Source organism: Electrophorus electricus, chromosome 26 (assembly GCF_013358815.1).
Source record: "Electrophorus electricus isolate fEleEle1 chromosome 26, fEleEle1.pri, whole genome shotgun sequence".
In the NCBI taxonomy this organism is placed as follows: domain Eukaryota; kingdom Metazoa; phylum Chordata; class Actinopteri; order Gymnotiformes; family Gymnotidae; genus Electrophorus; species Electrophorus electricus.
Window position 1 is genome coordinate 5,567,109 of NC_049560.1, and position 19,233 is coordinate 5,586,341.

General features: G+C 48.1%; 2 protein-coding genes across 2 annotated transcripts in view; one reads left to right on the forward strand and one right to left on the reverse strand.

Annotated features, from left to right (window-relative positions):
- arhgef18b (rho/rac guanine nucleotide exchange factor (GEF) 18b) overlaps positions 1–5,102 on the forward strand; it is a 34,700-nt gene extending 29,598 nt beyond the window's left edge. The window contains 3 exon segments of the mRNA XM_035523231.1: positions 431–737; positions 1,224–1,343; positions 2,101–5,102. Of these exon segments, the coding sequence (XP_035379124.1) occupies positions 431–737; positions 1,224–1,343; positions 2,101–2,273 (600 nt within the window). The 3' untranslated portion in view covers positions 2,274–5,102.
- A 5,376-nt stretch (positions 5,103–10,478) lies between these two features.
- Positions 10,479–18,445, reverse strand: enc3 (ectodermal-neural cortex 3). Its single transcript, XM_027010704.2, has 3 exons — positions 18,281–18,445; positions 15,934–17,732; positions 10,479–11,744 (listed from the first exon to the last, which is right to left on the reverse strand). The coding sequence occupies exon 2, from the start codon at positions 17,723–17,725 to the stop codon at positions 15,956–15,958; it is 1,770 nt and encodes a 589-aa protein (XP_026866505.1). The 5' UTR covers positions 17,726–17,732; positions 18,281–18,445; the 3' UTR covers positions 10,479–11,744; positions 15,934–15,955.
- Between the last annotated feature and the right edge of the window lie 788 nt (positions 18,446–19,233).

Sequence of the window (19,233 nt, forward strand, 5' to 3'; positions counted from 1 at the left end):
AAAGTCTCTGCTGGTGTCGACTGGATGTCAGTAATCTCACACACACACACACACACACACACTTGGCATTTCCTCCGTGCCACACCGCAACACGTCAGCCTCTCTTGTCTTTCTCATGCTGTCTTTGTCTCCCCTTCTCTCTCGCTCTCTCTCTCTCTCTCGCTCTCTCTCTCACACACCCACACACCCAAGACAAAAGCCGAGACGCGCCCACCCACAGCTCTCAATAAGCTCCCTTCTTCCGTTCGCTAGTGGCGTCCAGCTGGACGCGGATTGTTTCTGCCTCCGCTGAAGTTGTCCAGTTTTCGCATGAGCAGATTGTATTGCAAAGTCTCTTTGCTCTCTTGACTATCACCAGCCCTGCGTGACCCCCTCGCACAACCATAAACCTCTCTCTCTCCCCCCCCCCCCCCCTCACCCCCATCTCCAGCTCCCGTTCTCGCTCTCCTCCAGCTTCAACGGCGAGCTCGCGGCCGGCCTGGCAAGCGGGGAGCCGGGCCATCAACCCCGCGCCTTGGTCCGCTCCAGCCCCTCCGTGTCGGCAGCCGACCACCCCGAGCGGTCGGAGGCGCTGCCGCGCCGCGACACGGAGGTGCCCATCCACTTGATCAGCACCACCAACCAGCTCCACAAGCAGGCGGGCGTGCAGCAGCAGATCCCCAAAAAGCTGGCCACCGACAAGGATAAGGGCAAGGCCAAGGCCAAGGCCAAAGTCTCCCAGCGCACCGACAGCTCAGGTGAGGGGCCCGGCCGCACCGCTGGTCCTGGAAGGCCCCGCCGTGGCAGGGTTTGCAGTCTGTCTGAGTTACATTCCATCCCTGATCCGCCATGCATTATCCAGCTTAGTCGTGTCTTAGCGAGCTCCCGAAACATAGAAACTTTGATGTTTGATTTGGGATTAGTGCTAAACTCGACATTGCAGAGGATCTCCAAGTACAGGGCAGGGTTGGGTGTTTTCCAACCCCCCAGATTTCGTATGGTTCACATAACTGTGAATGGGGATAAGTAATTCAGGTTGGGTTTAGAGATTGTACGTGATCAGTAAGTGAGACATGTATATCTGTAAAGGGCTTCGTTATATGTACTGCGATACTGTATTATTGCTTTAAGTTTACTGCATGTGTTTGTCTGGAGACACACCATCCTTTCTGTTGCACCCATGTGTGCGAGTACACGTGCAGAATACCAAGTGCAGCTGCTCTGAATGGGATTTGCTTTGGCAGCTTCAGTGGACATGAAGCAGATGTTTCCTCTGAAGCTCTCATCCAGGGACTCCGAGGGTTCCTTCAAGGGCCGCCGGTCCGTCAGCCCCCATCAGCAGTCTTCACCTCCGCAGGCCACAGGTGAGCGAGCCGCCCTCCTCCTCCTGCTGCCCCGCGCCCCGCCCTGCCCGGGGATGCTAGACTCCTCCTACTGATCCAACGTGCCTATGGACATCCAAGTTCATCTCAGAAACATCTGCGGTCACCTCGGAGGTCTTCTGAGATTCAAGAAGCCCTGTCCGCAACACAGCCACCCACAGATTTGGAGGGTTCCACAGGGTCCAGATAGCACCAGCTATCAATACCATCTATGTTTCACACTCTCTCAGGAAGGCCAAAAGTTTATTAAAGAATCCCACTCTCACAGGCCACAGATCGTCTTCCCCTGTAGGGTCTGGCACGGAATTCTAAGGCATCATATCATGCACCGCCAGATTTAGACTTTTAAAGTTTTTATCCCTGAGCCGTTCACATTCTGAACACTACATAGCTCAACACCACTATATATATATACATAAGACTTATTTGCCCATGACAAAAGTATTGTCTTTATATTTTGCAGGTTAAAATCACATTCTGTTTGCATGAATGTTGTTTATATTAGCACACTGATATGGATTTGTTTGTGTTGTGTGGTATTTATGGTTCATTGTCTGCAGTCACGTTTCCACTTCTTTCCCCTGTTTTTGTTATTGTTGGCTGTGATGTTTCGTTGTGTTGTTTTAGGTTTGTTTGTCTTCTGCTGCGTGGCAGGGTGAGACGTGTGAGAATGCGCACGTCGCAGGTAGTCGTCTGGAAACGTTTCAGCTGACCCCCACCTGTGTGCTCCTCCCTGCAGATTCCCCGAGCCTGACGGACGACTACCCCACCGAGCTGCCCGTACCCACCTACCCCACGGATCTGCCTCAGCCCAGCCAGACGGGCAGCCTGCAGAGAGCCCAGGCCCAAGGCCTCGGCTCGCTCTACCCCCTCCCCGATGACAGCACCAAGGAACACGTCATCTTTTTCTGAATGCTGCAGTGCATGCTGGGAAATGCGGTTCGGCGAGAGAGAGCAAAGAAGGTGGCCAAAGGAATAAGAACAAATGCATTTTGGCTCTGGAAAGAAAAACGTAGGAAGTTTCTTTCGTTTTAAGATTGTGTAATCTTTTTTTTAGTCACTTGCGCTGCAGACTTTTGCTCCGTTAATGGAAGTAAAAGGTGAAGTTGGAGAGAGATGGTTCAGTGCCCCGCGAATGACTCCAACAGTACAACTTCGAGCAGGCAAGCAGTGCACCACCAAATGTAGAAATCAGTTTGAATGAAGGAGCTGAACTCAAAGCAGAGAAGACTCAGTCAATTTAGCACTCCACTGGGTCCTCGCATCCAACGCGCACCTTTCCCAGAGGACAGTACTGTCGGCCATTGCCATGGTGACGTGTCCGTTTAGCTCCAAAGCCTAATGTTGGATAAGGGCTTTTCCCCACTTGATCCTGTACGGATGGCCTGGAAAAAAAAAAAAAAAAAAAAAAAAAAAACCAGTGAAGGATTTAAATTGCGGTTGCCCAGCAATTGTGTTGCTCTTGGAAACGCACAACCCTTGTGACACCAGAGACGCTCTTGTCTCTGTGCCTCTCCCTTTCCCAAACACACACACACTCACACACTCACTCACACTCCTCTCTCTCTCTCTCTCTCTCTCTCTCTCTCTCTCCATTTGTGGCGCTGAGCTCTCGGTCCCCAGTCCAGAGTTATTGGATTTGAACTCCATTCTTTCAGCTGACAGAATGTAATGTACTGGCTCCAAAGCCCCTCTCTCTCTCTTTTTAAACACCGTTTCAAAGCAGCTTCACCTCCCAGACCAGGGAGATCGCTGAACTTTTCGCACTGGCGGCTCAGTGTGCCACAGAGCCTGTCTGATCTGAGGGTTTCCACGTGCTCCATTGTGCACACAGAAAGGCCCTCCTTCTTTATGAAACACAAGGCCAAAACCCCCAGTAATCATTATTACAAATATTCTGAAATTCCCGGCCCTGTTGGACTCCTTTCATTGCTTATTTGTGTACGGTTTGACATCTAGGATTTGGGGACGTTTGAGGGCATTCCTGCATTCCTGCAGTCCCCGAGTCCTCCCAGCGGCGATGCTGTCTGCCCGTGATGGCCACCTTCGGGCTGGCTCTCCCCCTGTTGGAGCTGTTTGCCTTCCTCTGCCTGTGTGGTTATACTTGTGTTCCCATGAGCTGGTGTGACCCGACGAGTCAAAGCGGCAGGTTTCAAAGCCTGGAACTTGTGTATGAGTCATTTCACTTTACACTTCAGTTGTAGAACAGACGGGACCTGCTGGTTGGATTTCCGATTTACTCAGGCTGACGTTAAATCTGTGTCTTTACTTTAAATCTGAATCTTTAATTCTGTGTCTTAAATTCTGTCTTACTTTCACTTTTTGTTTCACTTTAATTCTGTGCCTTCTGCGTTCGTGGCTCTGTGATTATACGAGTTCAAATGTCCCACATTGAGTTACTAGATCCACATGACACTAATGAACGGCTTCCTACTGAAAATTCAGTACATTTGAATCATGCTTTATAATATTGTGAATTTTGAGACATTTGTCAGTACATTTAACAGTTAAACAGGGAGAGGCTGCCTGTACCTGTATTTTCTTAATCACATTTGCATACTATTTAATATGCATCTCAGACGAAGATTAACTTGCATCATAACATAATCAGATTACAGGTAATGAAAGTAACTTGTCTGTGTTTTTATTCTATTTTTTAGTTTTATTCTGTGTGTTTTATATGTATACATTTTGTATGGGTATACATTTGCAAAATGAGCTACTGTTAGTCACTTTGAGATTCTGTTGTTTTAGTATGTATATACTGTACATATGACTTCATAGAGTTCTTCTATGTGTATATGGAGCTGTGATGTATGACCTCTGGACTGAGGTGTGGCCAAGGTGCTTGTCTGGTGCAGGGGACTTGTCCTTCTGGAAACTCTGAAATCAAAGCTTTTTTTCCTTCCATCCAGTGAAAAATTGAGACCTTTTTTGGGGGGGACATTTGATAGAGATGCTTTTTGCACATTTCTTCCAAGGTCATAAGTGCATTGTGGAGGTGAGCTGTATGTTCGAAGCCGACAACCAAAGAGGCACACTGACACCAGAGCAGAGCTCACCACCTGTTCTGTTTCCAGGCTGTTTCCAGGCCATTTAAAGGGCACCCATGGTAACTGAAACAAGCCTGCGCGCGGCTGCCAGCCGGGGTCGTGCTCGAGCTGCTGGCTGAAACGGCACGCTTGGCCCTGTGGGGCTCCGCCTGAAGAATGTGCACTTTACCTCACTGTCATGTCTCTGTTCAGCGCTCAAACTCTGCTGGTGAACTGTCTATTCTGTCTATCCCTGACAAAGCTAATGCCTTAAGATCTCTCTCTCTCTCTCCACACCCCCCCTCCTTATAAAAGGGACCATTTGAATCTGTGTCTTAAGTGATCATCCATGTGTCTAAACAGCCCAAGCTTATTTGGGGAGGAAGGAGCTCATTTAAATATTTGCTGGGTTTTTTTTTGGGGGGGGGGGGGTTCTTTTTCAGTTCTGTGCTAGGTATGAGCACACTTTCCTGTGTAAATTAACAGTGATTTCTGTGCATTGCCAATTACACTAGTCACTTTTAGTCGCACACTTGAAGGAGACCTGAATGTCATTTTTGTGTTTTGTGTGCTTGTATTTACAGATGTATTTTAAAGTTTGTAGCACCCAAGGCCGCTGTGATTTTTTTTTAAAAAACTGTATTTTACTCAAATAATACATACAAATCTGCTTTAGAGACGTCTACATTTTAGTAATAAAATATTTAATATGGTACTGGGTGTGTTGTTGTGTTTTTTGTTTTTCTCTCTTTACTTTCAGGCACACAGTGCTTCGGTTATTACGTCTGAAGGTTTTGGGACATGACCCGTGACCTGGTGCGATCCCTCTCTCTCCAGGCCTGTCTAATTGCAGTCTTGTGACTGAACAAAGCTATTTTCAGGTGCTGTGGTTCTGCCTCCAGTGTGACTGAGGCAGGAGAGAGGTCACTTCCTGTCTTGGTCTTTACCGCAGCCCTCTGTTTTTCTCAGGTAACGTCGCTCTGTTCCCACCACACACACATTCCCAACTGCTGCAACCTTGGAAACGCTCCACTCACTCAGTCTACCTGCCTTCCCCTCACTCACTCACACTCTCTCTCTCTACTAATCATCTGTGCTTGTGTAAAAAAATAAAAATAAAAATTGTGACTTAATTTACACACACAAGCACCCCAGCTCCATAATTGTCTCTCTTCCCATCTTCACCGTTATCCCTGTGCTGAAGCCGCGATGCCCGACATGACACCGGGAGGGCCGGTTTGGCCGCGCAAAGCTCATTTGATCCTCGTCTGCGTCGACACCCAGAGGCGGATTACCGCCTGATAACACGCTGCGGAGCGACCTGCTTGGTCACCATTCTCCTTCTCTTGCCCTTTACTGTTGCTTACATAACCGTGAGGGGAGGGGAGTATATCCTAGCAGTTTGGCTTCCTCCAATAGTGTTGTAAAAGTAAACACGTGTTGCGTGTGTGCTGCAGCCGTGGCGACGGCCTTGGGAGCGATCTTTTGTGCCAATACTCCCTCACTTCACGAAGCAGTGCGGTGGACACACTTCCGTGCCGAAATGTGCTTGTGGGAGTGTGATCTGTCTCATAGCTATCTCCGATATTAGCATTCAAGGGCAAATGTTAGGCCTAAAGAATCATGGAAGAACACACGCACCCCATATTGCCCAGCTACCTTCACCCTGTCTGCCTCTTTCATCTGTCCCTGTCTGTCTTACATGCTCTCGATTCTCAGTCAGTCTGTCTGTCTGTCTTTCTGTCTCTCACCCAGTAACTCTCCATGCGTGCCCTGTCAGACAAAGCGTGAGTCTTCGTCATCTCGAACTCCCATCCCTGCTTCCGTTTTAAGTGGGTGTTTCAGCATAAATACAAAGATCAGACTGCACGGAATGAAACGAGACCACAGGAGGCTGAGCGCGGCCCGCGCTGGGTTTTGCGTCCGTTATTGTTTGAACGTCCCCCGGTCAGATTCTTCCGGTGACGCTTTCTGTGGTTTACCGTGTGTGTTTGACATTTGAGGGCTGCAGTCCACCAGGATCAAAAGCGTTGTGAGAGGTGATGGGTACGGACCCCCTCCTCCGCACATGTAGCCTTCATTAGCCTGGTGCTCAGGATGATGGCGAAACCCCTGCTCCCCCAGGGCGCGCGTGGGCAGAAGCGCTTTAATTGGAGCTGGCCCTGTTGGAGGTGGCGTGAAAAGCCAACTCCTAACATACCACCACCACCACCACCCCCCCGCTGGAATGACCCAGGGGAGCACGGAAGGGCGGACGCTGCCTTTGTCTGCTGCCTCGAGCCGTTGGGATCTGAACACTTTCTCCTCTTCCTCATTCCTCTCTTTGTAATTTCTTGTTGCAGTCGAGCGAACACCACCCACTGTGCCCAGAACAAACCCCGGCATTCTGTGGAATGGGAAGGTTTTTGTGCATTGCGCATCTAAACATGCAGTGCTTGCATGGAATGCATGTGAAATAAGTTCTGTGGCATGTGATACTGTGCTTCCATTTTTCTCGAGGGAAAACCACGCCTACACGGGCCATTGATTTCATAACTCTTTCAGCCTCGAAAGAATCCGGCTTCACCTAAGGCCGGGGAGATTTTCATGTTGAGAAATGTAATGTTCGTCCATTTAAAATGTGATTTACTGAGCTCTAAAATGCAAAGCCTTATTCGATTGGCATGCAACGACGCCAAACCCGTCTGCATGAGGCGGCTTTTGCCGTCTGGATCGGAGGTGCTCGCGGAGCGGGAGCAAACGTCAGAACCTGGGGCCTGCACGGGAAGGCCGAGTAGTAGTGGCGCGGCGGCGAGATCGCTGACTGCGTGCCCCTCGCCGCGTTCTCTGGCCCCTGCTGTTAAGAATAATTATGCTCTGCCGTAAACAGTGATTAAATTCAAATTCCCATTCCTGCTGCTCTGTTCTTGCCCGCGCTCTCCCGTCTTACTGGAGCGCGTTCATCCGGCTAAAGTAGAGAGCTGCATTTTTTTTTTTTTAGGGCAGGTATTTCCTGAAATTGCTGGCTTCCATCCTAGTTGACGGTACAGACGCCATCTGAAGCCAGGCAGGGGCCTGGCCCTGGGTGGTTATTGTTGAATAACTGGTGTCTTGACTGGAGCTCTGTCACTTTACCACACCCTGGTAAAACATGGAACACGGACTGACTGGTCGGCCCAAGCACCCTTTCATTCATTCTGGGTCTTTGTGTGTGTGTGTGTGTGTGTGTGTGTGTGTGTGTCTGTCTGTGTCTGTCTGTGTGTGTGTGTGTGTGTGTGTGTGTTTGACTTCAGAATAGTAATATTAATCAGGACAAAATGAATTACCAGAACAAAATGAAATTGCAGCTGACTGAAAGATAAACTGACCTAATTTTAGCGCCTCCTAACGGCATTGTCCTGAGGGGCAGGTCATGGTGTGATTTTATTATTATTTTCACATTTTTTTCCCCCTCCCTGACTGAAGCTGATCCAAGTTGACACTCCCTTCAGCTCTGCGGCCTAATGGCCGGCATTACACTGCCTGCGGAGCTGACAGAGCCCACTGCTTTACAGTACCGACAGGAGCCGAATCCTGTTGCAAAACCCACGATGTCCCAGGAGACACAGCTACACACCCAGAAACCACAGGCTCACCTAGGAATGCCTTTATGAAACTTGAACCCCTTCCTCCAGGCCCCTGGGCACGCCGTGGTCGGAGAGCCGTGGCCTGTGACCGTACCACCCCCCGGTCCCCATAAAGCAAGCAGATTGCTTTGTTTGGTTGTAAAGCACTGCTGACAATGCAGTTTCTTTATATACTTGCCTATGGTATTGTTTTGTTTTTCCTAAAAGTAAATAAGATGCAAACAATGGCTTCTGGTGTGTACTTTAAACTTTTCTAGCACAGCCCACATCCAGATATTGGCTTGCTTTCCAGTCCCAGTGTGGGGATCCTCTGATGCCAAACCAAGCAAAGCGCACCGGTCCCGACCATCGCTGAGCCAATGGGTTTCATTCTTCTGTGGATGTTCTGCCTCTCCTCACCTGATCCAGCTCACCACCCTGTTGTTGAAGCGTTTACGGCGCCGAGTCAGGGGCCCGAAACAGACGCAGTCGTTTCCAGTGCAGCAGATCGTCTTAAATCTACAGATGGCTGGTGGTTACGGTCCTGCCGGGACCCCCTGGTGGTGGGAACCCCCAGGGGAGAGGAGTAGGAGTTAATTCTCAACTAATTTGGGATCTTTGTGTGGCAGGGGTTTTCCCAACCGTATGCGTCTCCCTGACAAACGTACACCAGAGTTAGACTGCAGGGGCCATGACCCCCAGTAACACCAACCACCAACATCTCCCCACCTCAGTGGCTCTTTTCTGCTGAGGATCACAGTAAATGTTAACCAACCACACACACACTTCCCTCCGTCTGCTCCAGCCTCGCTCTTTCTCTTTGTCTTCTCTCTCGTCGTGGTCTTTTTGTCCTCTGCCAGCTCTCTAACGGCTGTTTTATGAGCACTGCCTTAATTGCGCCGCCAGCGACCTGTTTGAATTTTTCCGTTTTTTGTTTTGCATGATAATGGAGCTTTTCACCAGTCCTTATATCCGTTTGGACACTGTTTCATATTTGAATGAGACTCTCAGTCTGCACGCAGTGTTCCACTGTTGGCAAGTGTAACCCGAAGGAATTGTTTTATGTTATTGTAAAACCATTTTGTTCCAGTTGTCATTACACTCGCATGAAAAACTATCTTTAATTTGATAAAGATCCTAACCAGAGTCCTTTGCCTATCTGCTCTGAGTCTTCCCAGAAATTATTGCATTTAATGGAAATGTATAATGTTCTGCACAAACACAGCCACTGCTGACTAAATCACTTAAGTCATTTTCATCATATTCACTTTTCCCCCCCTCACACTAACTGCACAATCAATCTATGCATAATTTTCAGCAATTTCTGCTCATTCGGTCACCCAGGAAGCCTGTGGCGTCTCAAGTAGCACAGCACTCAGCTGTTGGGGGGGGGGGGTTCCATCTGTCACCTCTGCTGGTCTCTCATCTCCCTCCTCTTCACTGTGAGGTGTGAGGAGTGGTCTACACACACACACACACACTCACACTCTGGAGATGTTTACCAGAAACTGGGTCAACCCCTCTCATTGTCTTCTCCGGAGCCAGTGAATTGGAGAATAAATAACTTCTATGCAAATTTCCTGAGTCAATCAGTCTTTTGGTGCATAAACACATTTAGACATGAATGAAATACGTAGGCACTGCTGATAATGCAATAACGGAGATCACGACAGACCTGATAGAAGGGAGTGAGGAGCTCTTGTAATCTGGGGCCAGACTAAGACTCCTGATGTCTGTGGGTGGTCCTCCCAAATGGCAGCATTTCCTGGAAATGCCTTTGTAGCTGGCCGTCATGCTTAATTCTCTAAAGTCACCCCAAATGAATCAGTTGATGAATTACTCATGGAGTTCTTCTGGAAGGCCAAAAGAAAACAAAACCTTACTCCTTTTTTCCTCCCTGCTGAGATTCTGCCAGTTTTTTCAGAACACCTGCTCCTCCCGCCTGCCTAAGAACTGCACCCCATGTTGTCTCACCCCGGGGCCGCCTGAGACGTCCCTCGCCGGCGGTCCTGGGGAAAGCATGCCACCTGTGGGCACAGGGCTGGCACAGCCTCAGGCTCATGCCATCCCAACCACCTGCCTGGGTGTGGCGGCCGCGAAGGCCAACATCTGCCCACGAGGAAGGTCGAAATGGCAGGAAGTACATCTGAGCAATTCACCAAGGAAATGCCACACACGCACTGTATATGGAATTTTTGGGTGTGTATACATACAAGTACAACTCATTGAATTCTTAAGGAACATCGTGATTATGAAACTAACCTTGAGCTGTTTTCTTTTTTTACATTTTTTGTCTTTAAATGTATTTTTAAGGTGTGTAGTTGAAACTGCTGCATGCCATATTCTTAAGGCTGTGGTTTGAGGCAAAGGCAGTGACATTATGGAGGACTCGACGATGGAGTCTGACAGCTCACGATGTCGTATGACCTTAAAACACGTTAGTCAACATGCAGGCTGCACTAAGTGAAATACTGTGAAACGTCCAGGAACATGACACATGGTGCGTCTTGACAAAAGCATTTATTTACAGAGTAGTCAAACAGGATGAGCAATTGAAAAGCTGAGATCAGAATCATTTTAGTAGCAGTACTTTGTGTTAAACATTAATTCAAACCCATGGCTCGGAGTGAGAAGTAGTTCTGACATGCAAAACAAGGCAGCTTAAAACATGTAATCCTCCCCCCCCCCCCCCCCCACTCCACAGCTGGTGGAGTTTGTGTAAAGCCACAGGAAAAAAGAACACAACCTTAGCTGTGGGCACGGGAAAGAATTTTGGCTTTGAAAAAAAGTTCACTGAAGCTTACCATGTTGAACCACATATAAACAAACCTTATCTACAATACATACAACCATGGACAAAAAATGCTACAATTATATCAATTCAAAATGAGGAAGGCTGTCATGGAGTCTGGGTCCAGTTGATCCTATATCACATATTTGGTCTTGGACACAAGACGTTTATGAGGAAAACTAGTTTATCAGTCAGAACCTCATTAGAGAGGAAGTCTGTGATGAATAGCCCTCATAAAATAAATTCCCACTAGGTGAAGCCTCCCAAATGCTTTGGCCACTCTTTTGGTTCTAAAGAGACCTGCAACAGACTGTACAATAGAATTCGTATACAAAAAAAAATGTCACTACGATAATGAAGAAATATTATTATCTGAAAGTTAAGTGGAGGAGCTTATGATTTGTGGGATACAGTAGGACTAACTGTCCCCCAAATCCTAATGGAGGGTGTAACTACAAAATCGGCCGCACAAGGCAGGGCGTGTAAAGTGACCTAATAAATTGCTCATTTCCTCACCTAGCTGTTGGCAGTTAAGTCTTTTTAACTCAGGTCTGATCTAGAACATCCTCATTCTGACAGCTGCATTGTTTTCAGACTAAATCCTGACCCTAAAAGCTGAGCTTCTACTGCTAACCCCACCCAAGAAGTCACGTCAATGTCCAACTATTATATAACCTGTCCGCTTGAGTGGGTCAGCTACTCCTCTGGCGCGCTGGCAGGCGCACGGGACACGAGCAGATCAAAGGAGAAGCGGCGAAGATCGTGGAGTGAGCATTCTTTTGTTGCTGTGTTGCCGTGGTTTCCACGGTGAGCATTCTTTTGTTGCTGTGTTGCCATGGTTTCCACGGTGTTCTCTCTCTCTCTCATATCGCGTTGATCTGTCACGTGTGATCCGGCTGGAGGAACTTCCCCTCCCCCAGAATCCCGCAGCTCCAGGGAGGAGACACCCATCAACATTCCACACAACGCAGGGCATCTGTAGAGGGTGAGACGAAGGGAAACGGAAGGAAGAGTTGAACAGAGCGGGAAAGCAGGAGAGACAGGGTTAGGGTGTTGGGTAAACTGACAGAGGCGTCGCGTTTCTATAGAAACCCACCACATTAGGATGTTCCCCCGTACGAGCGGAAATATTTATGGTATTACAGGGCTAAAGGTCAACTCAGTAGAACTCAAGCGGTCTGTTAAACGGTGGACTACAACACACCGCCCGTAACTGACACGTTTCGCTTACACATATAACTTTCACAATGCTTACAAAATCCACTTGGTGCATGTAAACTAAACTAAAATGAAGCAATTAGGCACTTGATACCTAAAGGAGGTTTTGTGAACTAAATACCTGCCTTCTGCTGTTATGCAATTTCACCAGAGGCGTTCAGTAAGCAGTAGTGTTGGGGCTGCCCTGCTTCACCGTAAACAGTCCTAAAACAACGGTGCGTCATAGGCACCACTGAGAAGCATATAGAAGAGGATTCATTAGCTGAGCTGTCAGGACTGGATGAGCTGGAGGCCATCATAAACCCACAGAAGCTTCTAGAAGCCTGCCTCTTCTTGTTATTATCTGTCTGTTTATAAACAGTTCAGGCAGGGTTGCTTCTCAAAAGCCACTGAAATCTTCCTTGTGACTTATCACACACAGATCAACACCAGTCTTAATTAAAAGTCTGAGTTGAATTACTCTGTGACTGAGTTTTACACTAGCCTAACTCTAGCTACTGAATACATATTTTAAACACTTTTTTTCCCACGTGTCGCCGTATCTGCACCTCTTTTCACCGAAGAGAAATATTTAACACACATTAAAAATACAACCTGTAAGCTAACGCCATTTCACAAGTGTCGCATTAAGCTCTATTTTAAACATAAGGGGGCTTCTGTAGCCTACTCCATAACTTCGAGCTATTTTCGGCACTTCGATTCGCTTTACACGCTGGCCTGTCTTAATTTAAGAAGTGGTGCGGGGTGATCCACATTCTGGGAGTGAACCACTCCCACGCCCATGTTTTGAGGTGGTGGAGGGAGCTCCGCAGCCGACCTTTGGCCCGGCTCACAGCCGAAATCGACAGTGCAGCATTGAGGGGTCAGAGAACCGGCGGGGCGAGGATCCAGAGCGCCTGGAGGTGTTCGTTAAGATTGCTACTGCCTCCTGGTCACCTCCCACAGACTACCGTGCACCCACACGCACAGTTAATTAACAAACCAAGCAGAAACAGATGCACTCCATTCAAACAAGCACTGCGAAAGACTGTTTTACTCTCAGAGTGTTTTACTCTCATTGTGTGCACTTTGCACTTCAGCGCAATTTTCGGTCTATAATAAAGTTCTTTTGATATCTTCACTTTGAAAAAATGTGGACATTTTTGTGGCCAGTTTGGCCCTTTGTCTTCTGGTGTGCGAGTCCTTCCACTTTATGATTCAAGTAAGCAGGAAGTCGCTTTTGGAACGGTTTGATTTTATTTTTAACTTATTCTAAAGATGTCTGTGCAAATCCAAGATGACTGTTTAGTGCAGGCATGGGCCTTTCTGCAAACAGGCTCCTCGTTCTCGTTCAGGGGGCCGTCTACAGGCTCGATAAACCCAGCGTCCCGCAAGGGCTGCCTCGTTGCTCATTTGAGCGGCGCTGATCACATCTGCTACCCCGCCCCACCCGGGGAGATGGGCCCAAGTCTTCACACACACACACACAAGCACACAAGCTGCAGCAGCGTGCCTGTATCGTTCACTAATGAGCAGGTGTAACTACAACACGCAGGCCCATGCATCCATCACCCGGTGACAGGTTTGCACTTTCCATTCATGAATTTGCATTAGGTTTGGGGGTTTGGGCATAACGCTCCAAGGCAGAGTGCCTCCGTGTGTGTGTGCTGCAGACCAAGAGCGCGCCGCGGCCCTGAACGCCCCTCTCTCAGAGGGAAAAGCAGGCTGATATTTCGGTGAAAACCTTTTCACTGCTTTGATACATGAACCTGATATAACTGTGATTAATTGCAGCAGGTGAGGGTGGCCATTGAGAAACACTCCACCACCCTGCAAGGAGAACCGTTTTCGCCTGGCGTCCAGCAGCCTGTTCTGCCGCTCAAAGGAGGTTTTTCTGGGTAAAGCTCAGTGGTAATAGAATCTCTATTATGCAAATCTGTTTGTGCAGAGGGGTGTTCGTTGCCTTCGGCGCAGGAGGCTAAAATGTGTGTGTGTGTGTGCACGTGCACGTGCGTGTGCGTGTGTGGGGGGCCGGCCTGCTCACAGATGTGAGAATAAAAGCCTTTTTTCAGTTGTCCTTTTTAGAGTGGCTTTAAAAAAAAAAAACCACATTAATAAAACATAAGCGCTGGGTAAGTGGGCTCTGTCGTCTGCCCTCTCTAAACACCTCCCTTAATAACGGATGCCCCGAGAGGCAGTTGAAACAATGCTTTGACCTTTGACCTGGCTCAGGTGGGTTACATACACAGAAGGCCTCTTCTGGCTCTGGTTTCTTGCTGCTAGATGAGTCCCTCTGCCTCAGGGGCTGTTGTGATACTGCACACAACAGCTAAAGCACAGCACTGCTGATCAGTCTTCACCACCCGTGGACACATTTAAAACTGCATGCAAGGATAAGCTACAGGCCTATGGCATTGCTTATGGTCTAGTAATGTGATGAAGTCATCATGAAATAGGTTTAATTTTTAAAACAGCAGGATAAACTATTTGAGCTCTGCTTTTACGCACAATGAGACGCTGTTGGCAATTACGCCCATTTTGCGAATCTCATCCAGGTACAACATTTATTTTTATGGGTGCAATATATATATATATATTTCTTTCTTTCATTTATTTTCTTTTGTCCATGATGAAAGCTGGTTAGCGTGGAGCTCTTACTTCTGCAGCAGAGCAGACGTCCAGTTCCTCTCCTGGTGCTGCAGTACCTTCTTACTTCCTGTTTACCATTATGCATATGATTTGCAAAAACCCTACACTGCATTAGCAGGCTTTGAAGCAGCTGCACGCACGCGGACAGGCACACACACAAAAAAAATGCAAAACACAAGGATAGTCAGCTGCAGGCTTTGAGAGCTGAGGGCCTCCCGTCTCCTGCCAGCCCATCTGCTAGCTGCTGCGGGAGCAAAGCAGTCGCTTCCCCAGACGTCCCGGGCCTCGCTGCCGATCTGCGAGTGCGCGTGGTTGTTTTGAAGGCTGAACCAGTGGGCGTTTTTAGTCGTACTCTGAGCCTGAAGCCTTCTTATTAACATGACCTGATTTAACGCCGCTGTGAAAGAAGAGTTCTACCAGCGTTTGTTCAGGATGTTTGCAAATGCAAATGAGATCTTTTCCGAGTTTTGCCACAGAAGGACGCGTAACGGCTGGGATGTCGGACTGGAAGGCCCGCTCTGCCGACGCCACCCACACCCTCCCTGCCGGTTGCGCGAGCCCTCGTTCCCGGTGCAATCCCAAACCCGACCCACGTTAAAATCCTGCTTCTGTGAGAAACGGTACAATCAAGGGAGCAGCAGCAAAACTCAGTCTCGTGACGTAACTGCATTATTCAGATATTTCCTTCAGAAAATAAAAATAAAAATAAAAATAGCAAACCTCTAGAAAAGACACCAGAAAGAAGCAGGAAGCAGCACCTTTTACTGGGGGGTGTGAACCCCCCAGGAGCAGGACAGCAAGCACAAACCTGACAGGACTGGGAGAGGAGCCCTGGCCCTGGCAGACACCATTAACTCGAGTCTCTTCTCCATTTGACAGCCAGTGGCACTAATTATGACTTAATGTCTTTCATTATCCCATAATTATCCAAAATTATTCTTTACTTGTGAAAGGCTTTTTTTTTTAAGCATTCGTGTGATGTGAGAATAAAAGGTCTCTCAGTATTGCCAGACAGACAGAGCAGGGCCTTATCTCTGTGATATTCTACTTTGATCTTCCTTTGTATGCTCAATCATTTTTACTGCCAGTTTTACAGCTACCATTACCAAATATCTGCTGTACCGTACTGTACACACACACACACACACACACACACACACACACACACACACACACACACACACACACACACACACACACAGACACACACACACACACAGTGCATTACCTATTAATAAAATATTTCTTGTTTTTTAACTTTGTTTTATAACTATATTTTTCCCATCATCATTTCTATGTTTTGTGGAGCAGTTACTTACCAAAATAGGCAGCTCCTATAATTCAGGATGATAAGTATTTCCAGGTACTGACAAACGCAGTGGGAATGAGTGAGTATGGAACACTGGTGATGCTGTCCCACGAGTCCACGGAGGGGTCATAACAGTCCAGGGTTTTGCATCGTTGTGCTCCAAAGTAACCCCCCACCACATACAGACGGTTGCCTGAGGCAACGGCGTGGCAGCTTATCCTCTTCGCTGTGACATCGATGAATTTCGTCCACTGGTAGGTCTCGCTGTTGAAGCGATAGGCAGAGCTCGCCGAGAATTCCGTGTCGCCGCCGATGACCACAACCTGGTTTCCGACCGCCGCCGCCGCTGTGTAGCGCCACAGCTGAGGGCACGTGGCTGGAACCGTCCACCTGTTCTCAGAGGGGTCAAAGCACTGCACCTTGGGATACCTGTCTCTGTTGACACTAGTCCCGCCAAAAGCGAAGAGCTTGTTCTTGGCTCCCACGACCGCCGCGTTGCTGACGCCTTCGCGCAGGGGCGCTACCAGCGTCCATTTGTTGGCCTGTGGGTTGTACTGCTCCACCTGTTTGAGTGACACGGACGGAGAGGCGGGGAAGGAGCCCATGAGAGACGTGTGGCCACCCACCACGTACAGGACGTGGTCCAGCTCAGCAGAGCCATGGCCAAACCTGGCCACCAGCATCGGAGCAGCTTTGGACCACTCGTCGTGTAACGTGTCATAGACCCATACGTCTTTGGAAGCTCCGTTTTCAGACCCTCTTCCTCCTGTGACATAAACCTTGCAGCCAATGGCACAGGCACTGCACTCTTTGCGGGGGCTGGGCAGGTCTGTTTTGAGGGTGATCTCCTTCGTCTTGTGATCAATCATGTAGACTTTGTCACACATGAAGGTCTGACCTCCCAGGAGCAGGAGAGCCTGGCTGACCTTGCGGGGCTGGGCGCAGAAACCCGTGACCACGCCGTCGTTCTGCAGGATCTTCATCTTGCACCGGACGGCGTCTTCCACAATCTCGCGACCCACCTTGTCTCCCATGACGAGCTCCTCCGAGATGACGTTCTTCAGCAGGTACGTCTCCGGGAGAAGAGCCAAGCGCACACAGCGCAGCAGCTCCGGCAGATCGCCCAGTCTTCTACCCACGTCGGCCTTGACCCAGTCGATGACGGCCTCGTACGCAACACTCTCATCTTCGGCCTCCAGATCCTCGCTGAAGATCAGCTCCTGGACTTTGTCTTTGGGCAGGTTCAGGAAGTCCTCCGTCCTGTACAGGGAGGCAAAATTAGCCAGGCACATGTGCCAGGAGAGCTCGTACAGCCGCTGGCACTGGTGGGCGTCCGACAGAAGCATCATGCCCAGGCAGTTTGACGGGTGCAGGTTCTTCTCGAGGAACTCGGCCGAGGCGTCTCGGATGTCGTGGAACTGGAGCATGTCGCCGGCCTCCAGGAGGGACTCGGCGTTCTCCTCGTTGATGACGATGCGAGCGGAGTAGGCGTAGTCCAGCAGGAGCTCCAGCACCTCCGGGTGCAGCGAGTCGTGGAAGTTGACCTCTGCGTCTTGGCTCTCCTTCAGGCCGCCGCTGAACATGGCTTCGAAGTAGCGGCTGCAGGAGGCGAGGACGGCCCTGTGGCAGGGGAAGGCCCTGTGTCCGGCCCGCAGGACCACGTCCGTGAAGACGCGCCGCTTACGAAGCAGGTTGAGCTGAGTGAGCAAGCTGTCGGCGTGGGAGGTTTTATGGAACAGGTGGATGTTCATTGATCCAGAGCTTGACCGGGACTTACGGTTTTCATGATTACTTACAGACATCTTTGACCTAAAGATAGATAAATAATTGAATAATTAACCTTTTATACATTCACACCAACCCAGTACACTAATATCTAACATCAAAATAATGAGAAATGGTGGCAGTTCACTTGGTACAAATGTAGTTACCAAAATGAAACCAAATTGGAATATGCATCTCTCCTGTTTACATGCAACTAATGCTCTTTTAGGTCATATATTTTACAGTTGAAATATCCTTCTTGACAACTTTTGAAGATCAACAAAGAGTAGAACAAGACTGTAACTCCACTGTTGTACGTGTGTACGTTCATTAAATAGCAACTTTAAAAATCTAATAAAAATAATATAAAACGTAAATTCTTACACAACTTCTTACACAATTCCAACATTCCTAACCTCAAAAACTGAAATATTATTATTGTTATTATTTTTAATCTTGTCTAACAGGATAATATTATCCTAGGATAATATTCCTATGTGGAAATTCACATCCCCGCGCTTACATTACAGATAAACTTAATACAATACTTTCGGACACCGGAGATCCGAACAACGTGGTCAACACAGTCTTACCTTATTTCCTTTCCAGTCAAGGATTCCTAACGCTCATTCCACTTTAAAAACTTGTTTCTTTGCTCAGATTTCGTGCCGTGTTAAATGTCACACGTCTTCTTTTCAGCAATAAGCGGGAACATTACCGGCCTCCATCCACAGGGACATCCACTCTTCCGCCACTGAGCCGTGAGATACGTCTGTTCTCTTTAATGCTTGAGAGGCGTCTACTTTAGCCCCTCCTCCTCCCTCAGCTGATTGGTCTTTCCTCGAATTATGCAAGATCGCGTCCAATCACAGCATTGAAAAGAATCGCAAGGAATAAAAGCCCTGGGATAACTTAAAACGAGAACCTATCGTGTGTTCAGTTAGACATCCAGCGACGTCCCATGTGACTTGTGAAACCGCACTGGACAAGTGAAACCGGACCGTCTGTGTTTTCCTAACGCTCTACCACACTTTTCAGAGACCTTTCTCTTTATTAATGTGCCTTATCTTAATCTGAATGAACATACAGACCCTCCCCACCCGACATAAACTTTAACAGGAACGGGGGAGGGGGCAATAAAGAAATCTGTCAAAAATATTAGCGTTTCTAATCTTTGCACAGAACGAGTCACAAAATGCAATTGATATTGATATCGATAATCAAGCATGGTTGTTGATCCTTTGTGCCTTCTACTCACCCCTCCCCAATGTGGTATAATGCCTATAATGTCTAATTTACCTGACAGTGAATTAAAATCATGTGAGACCGGCAGTAAAGTGTGTCATCACATTTTGGTAATACGCAGCATTACCGTGCTTCGTTTGTATCAGATAGCGTATAGTGCGGGAAAATTACTTAATCAACTGGTATTTTCCAAAGGAAGTTGATGTTTGCCATTAAAGACAAACCTTCTGCCCTTAAATTCTTGTCTGAGTGAGGTTTAACTATTATTCTTCTGATCGCAGGTAAAGTGTATGAGGAATTT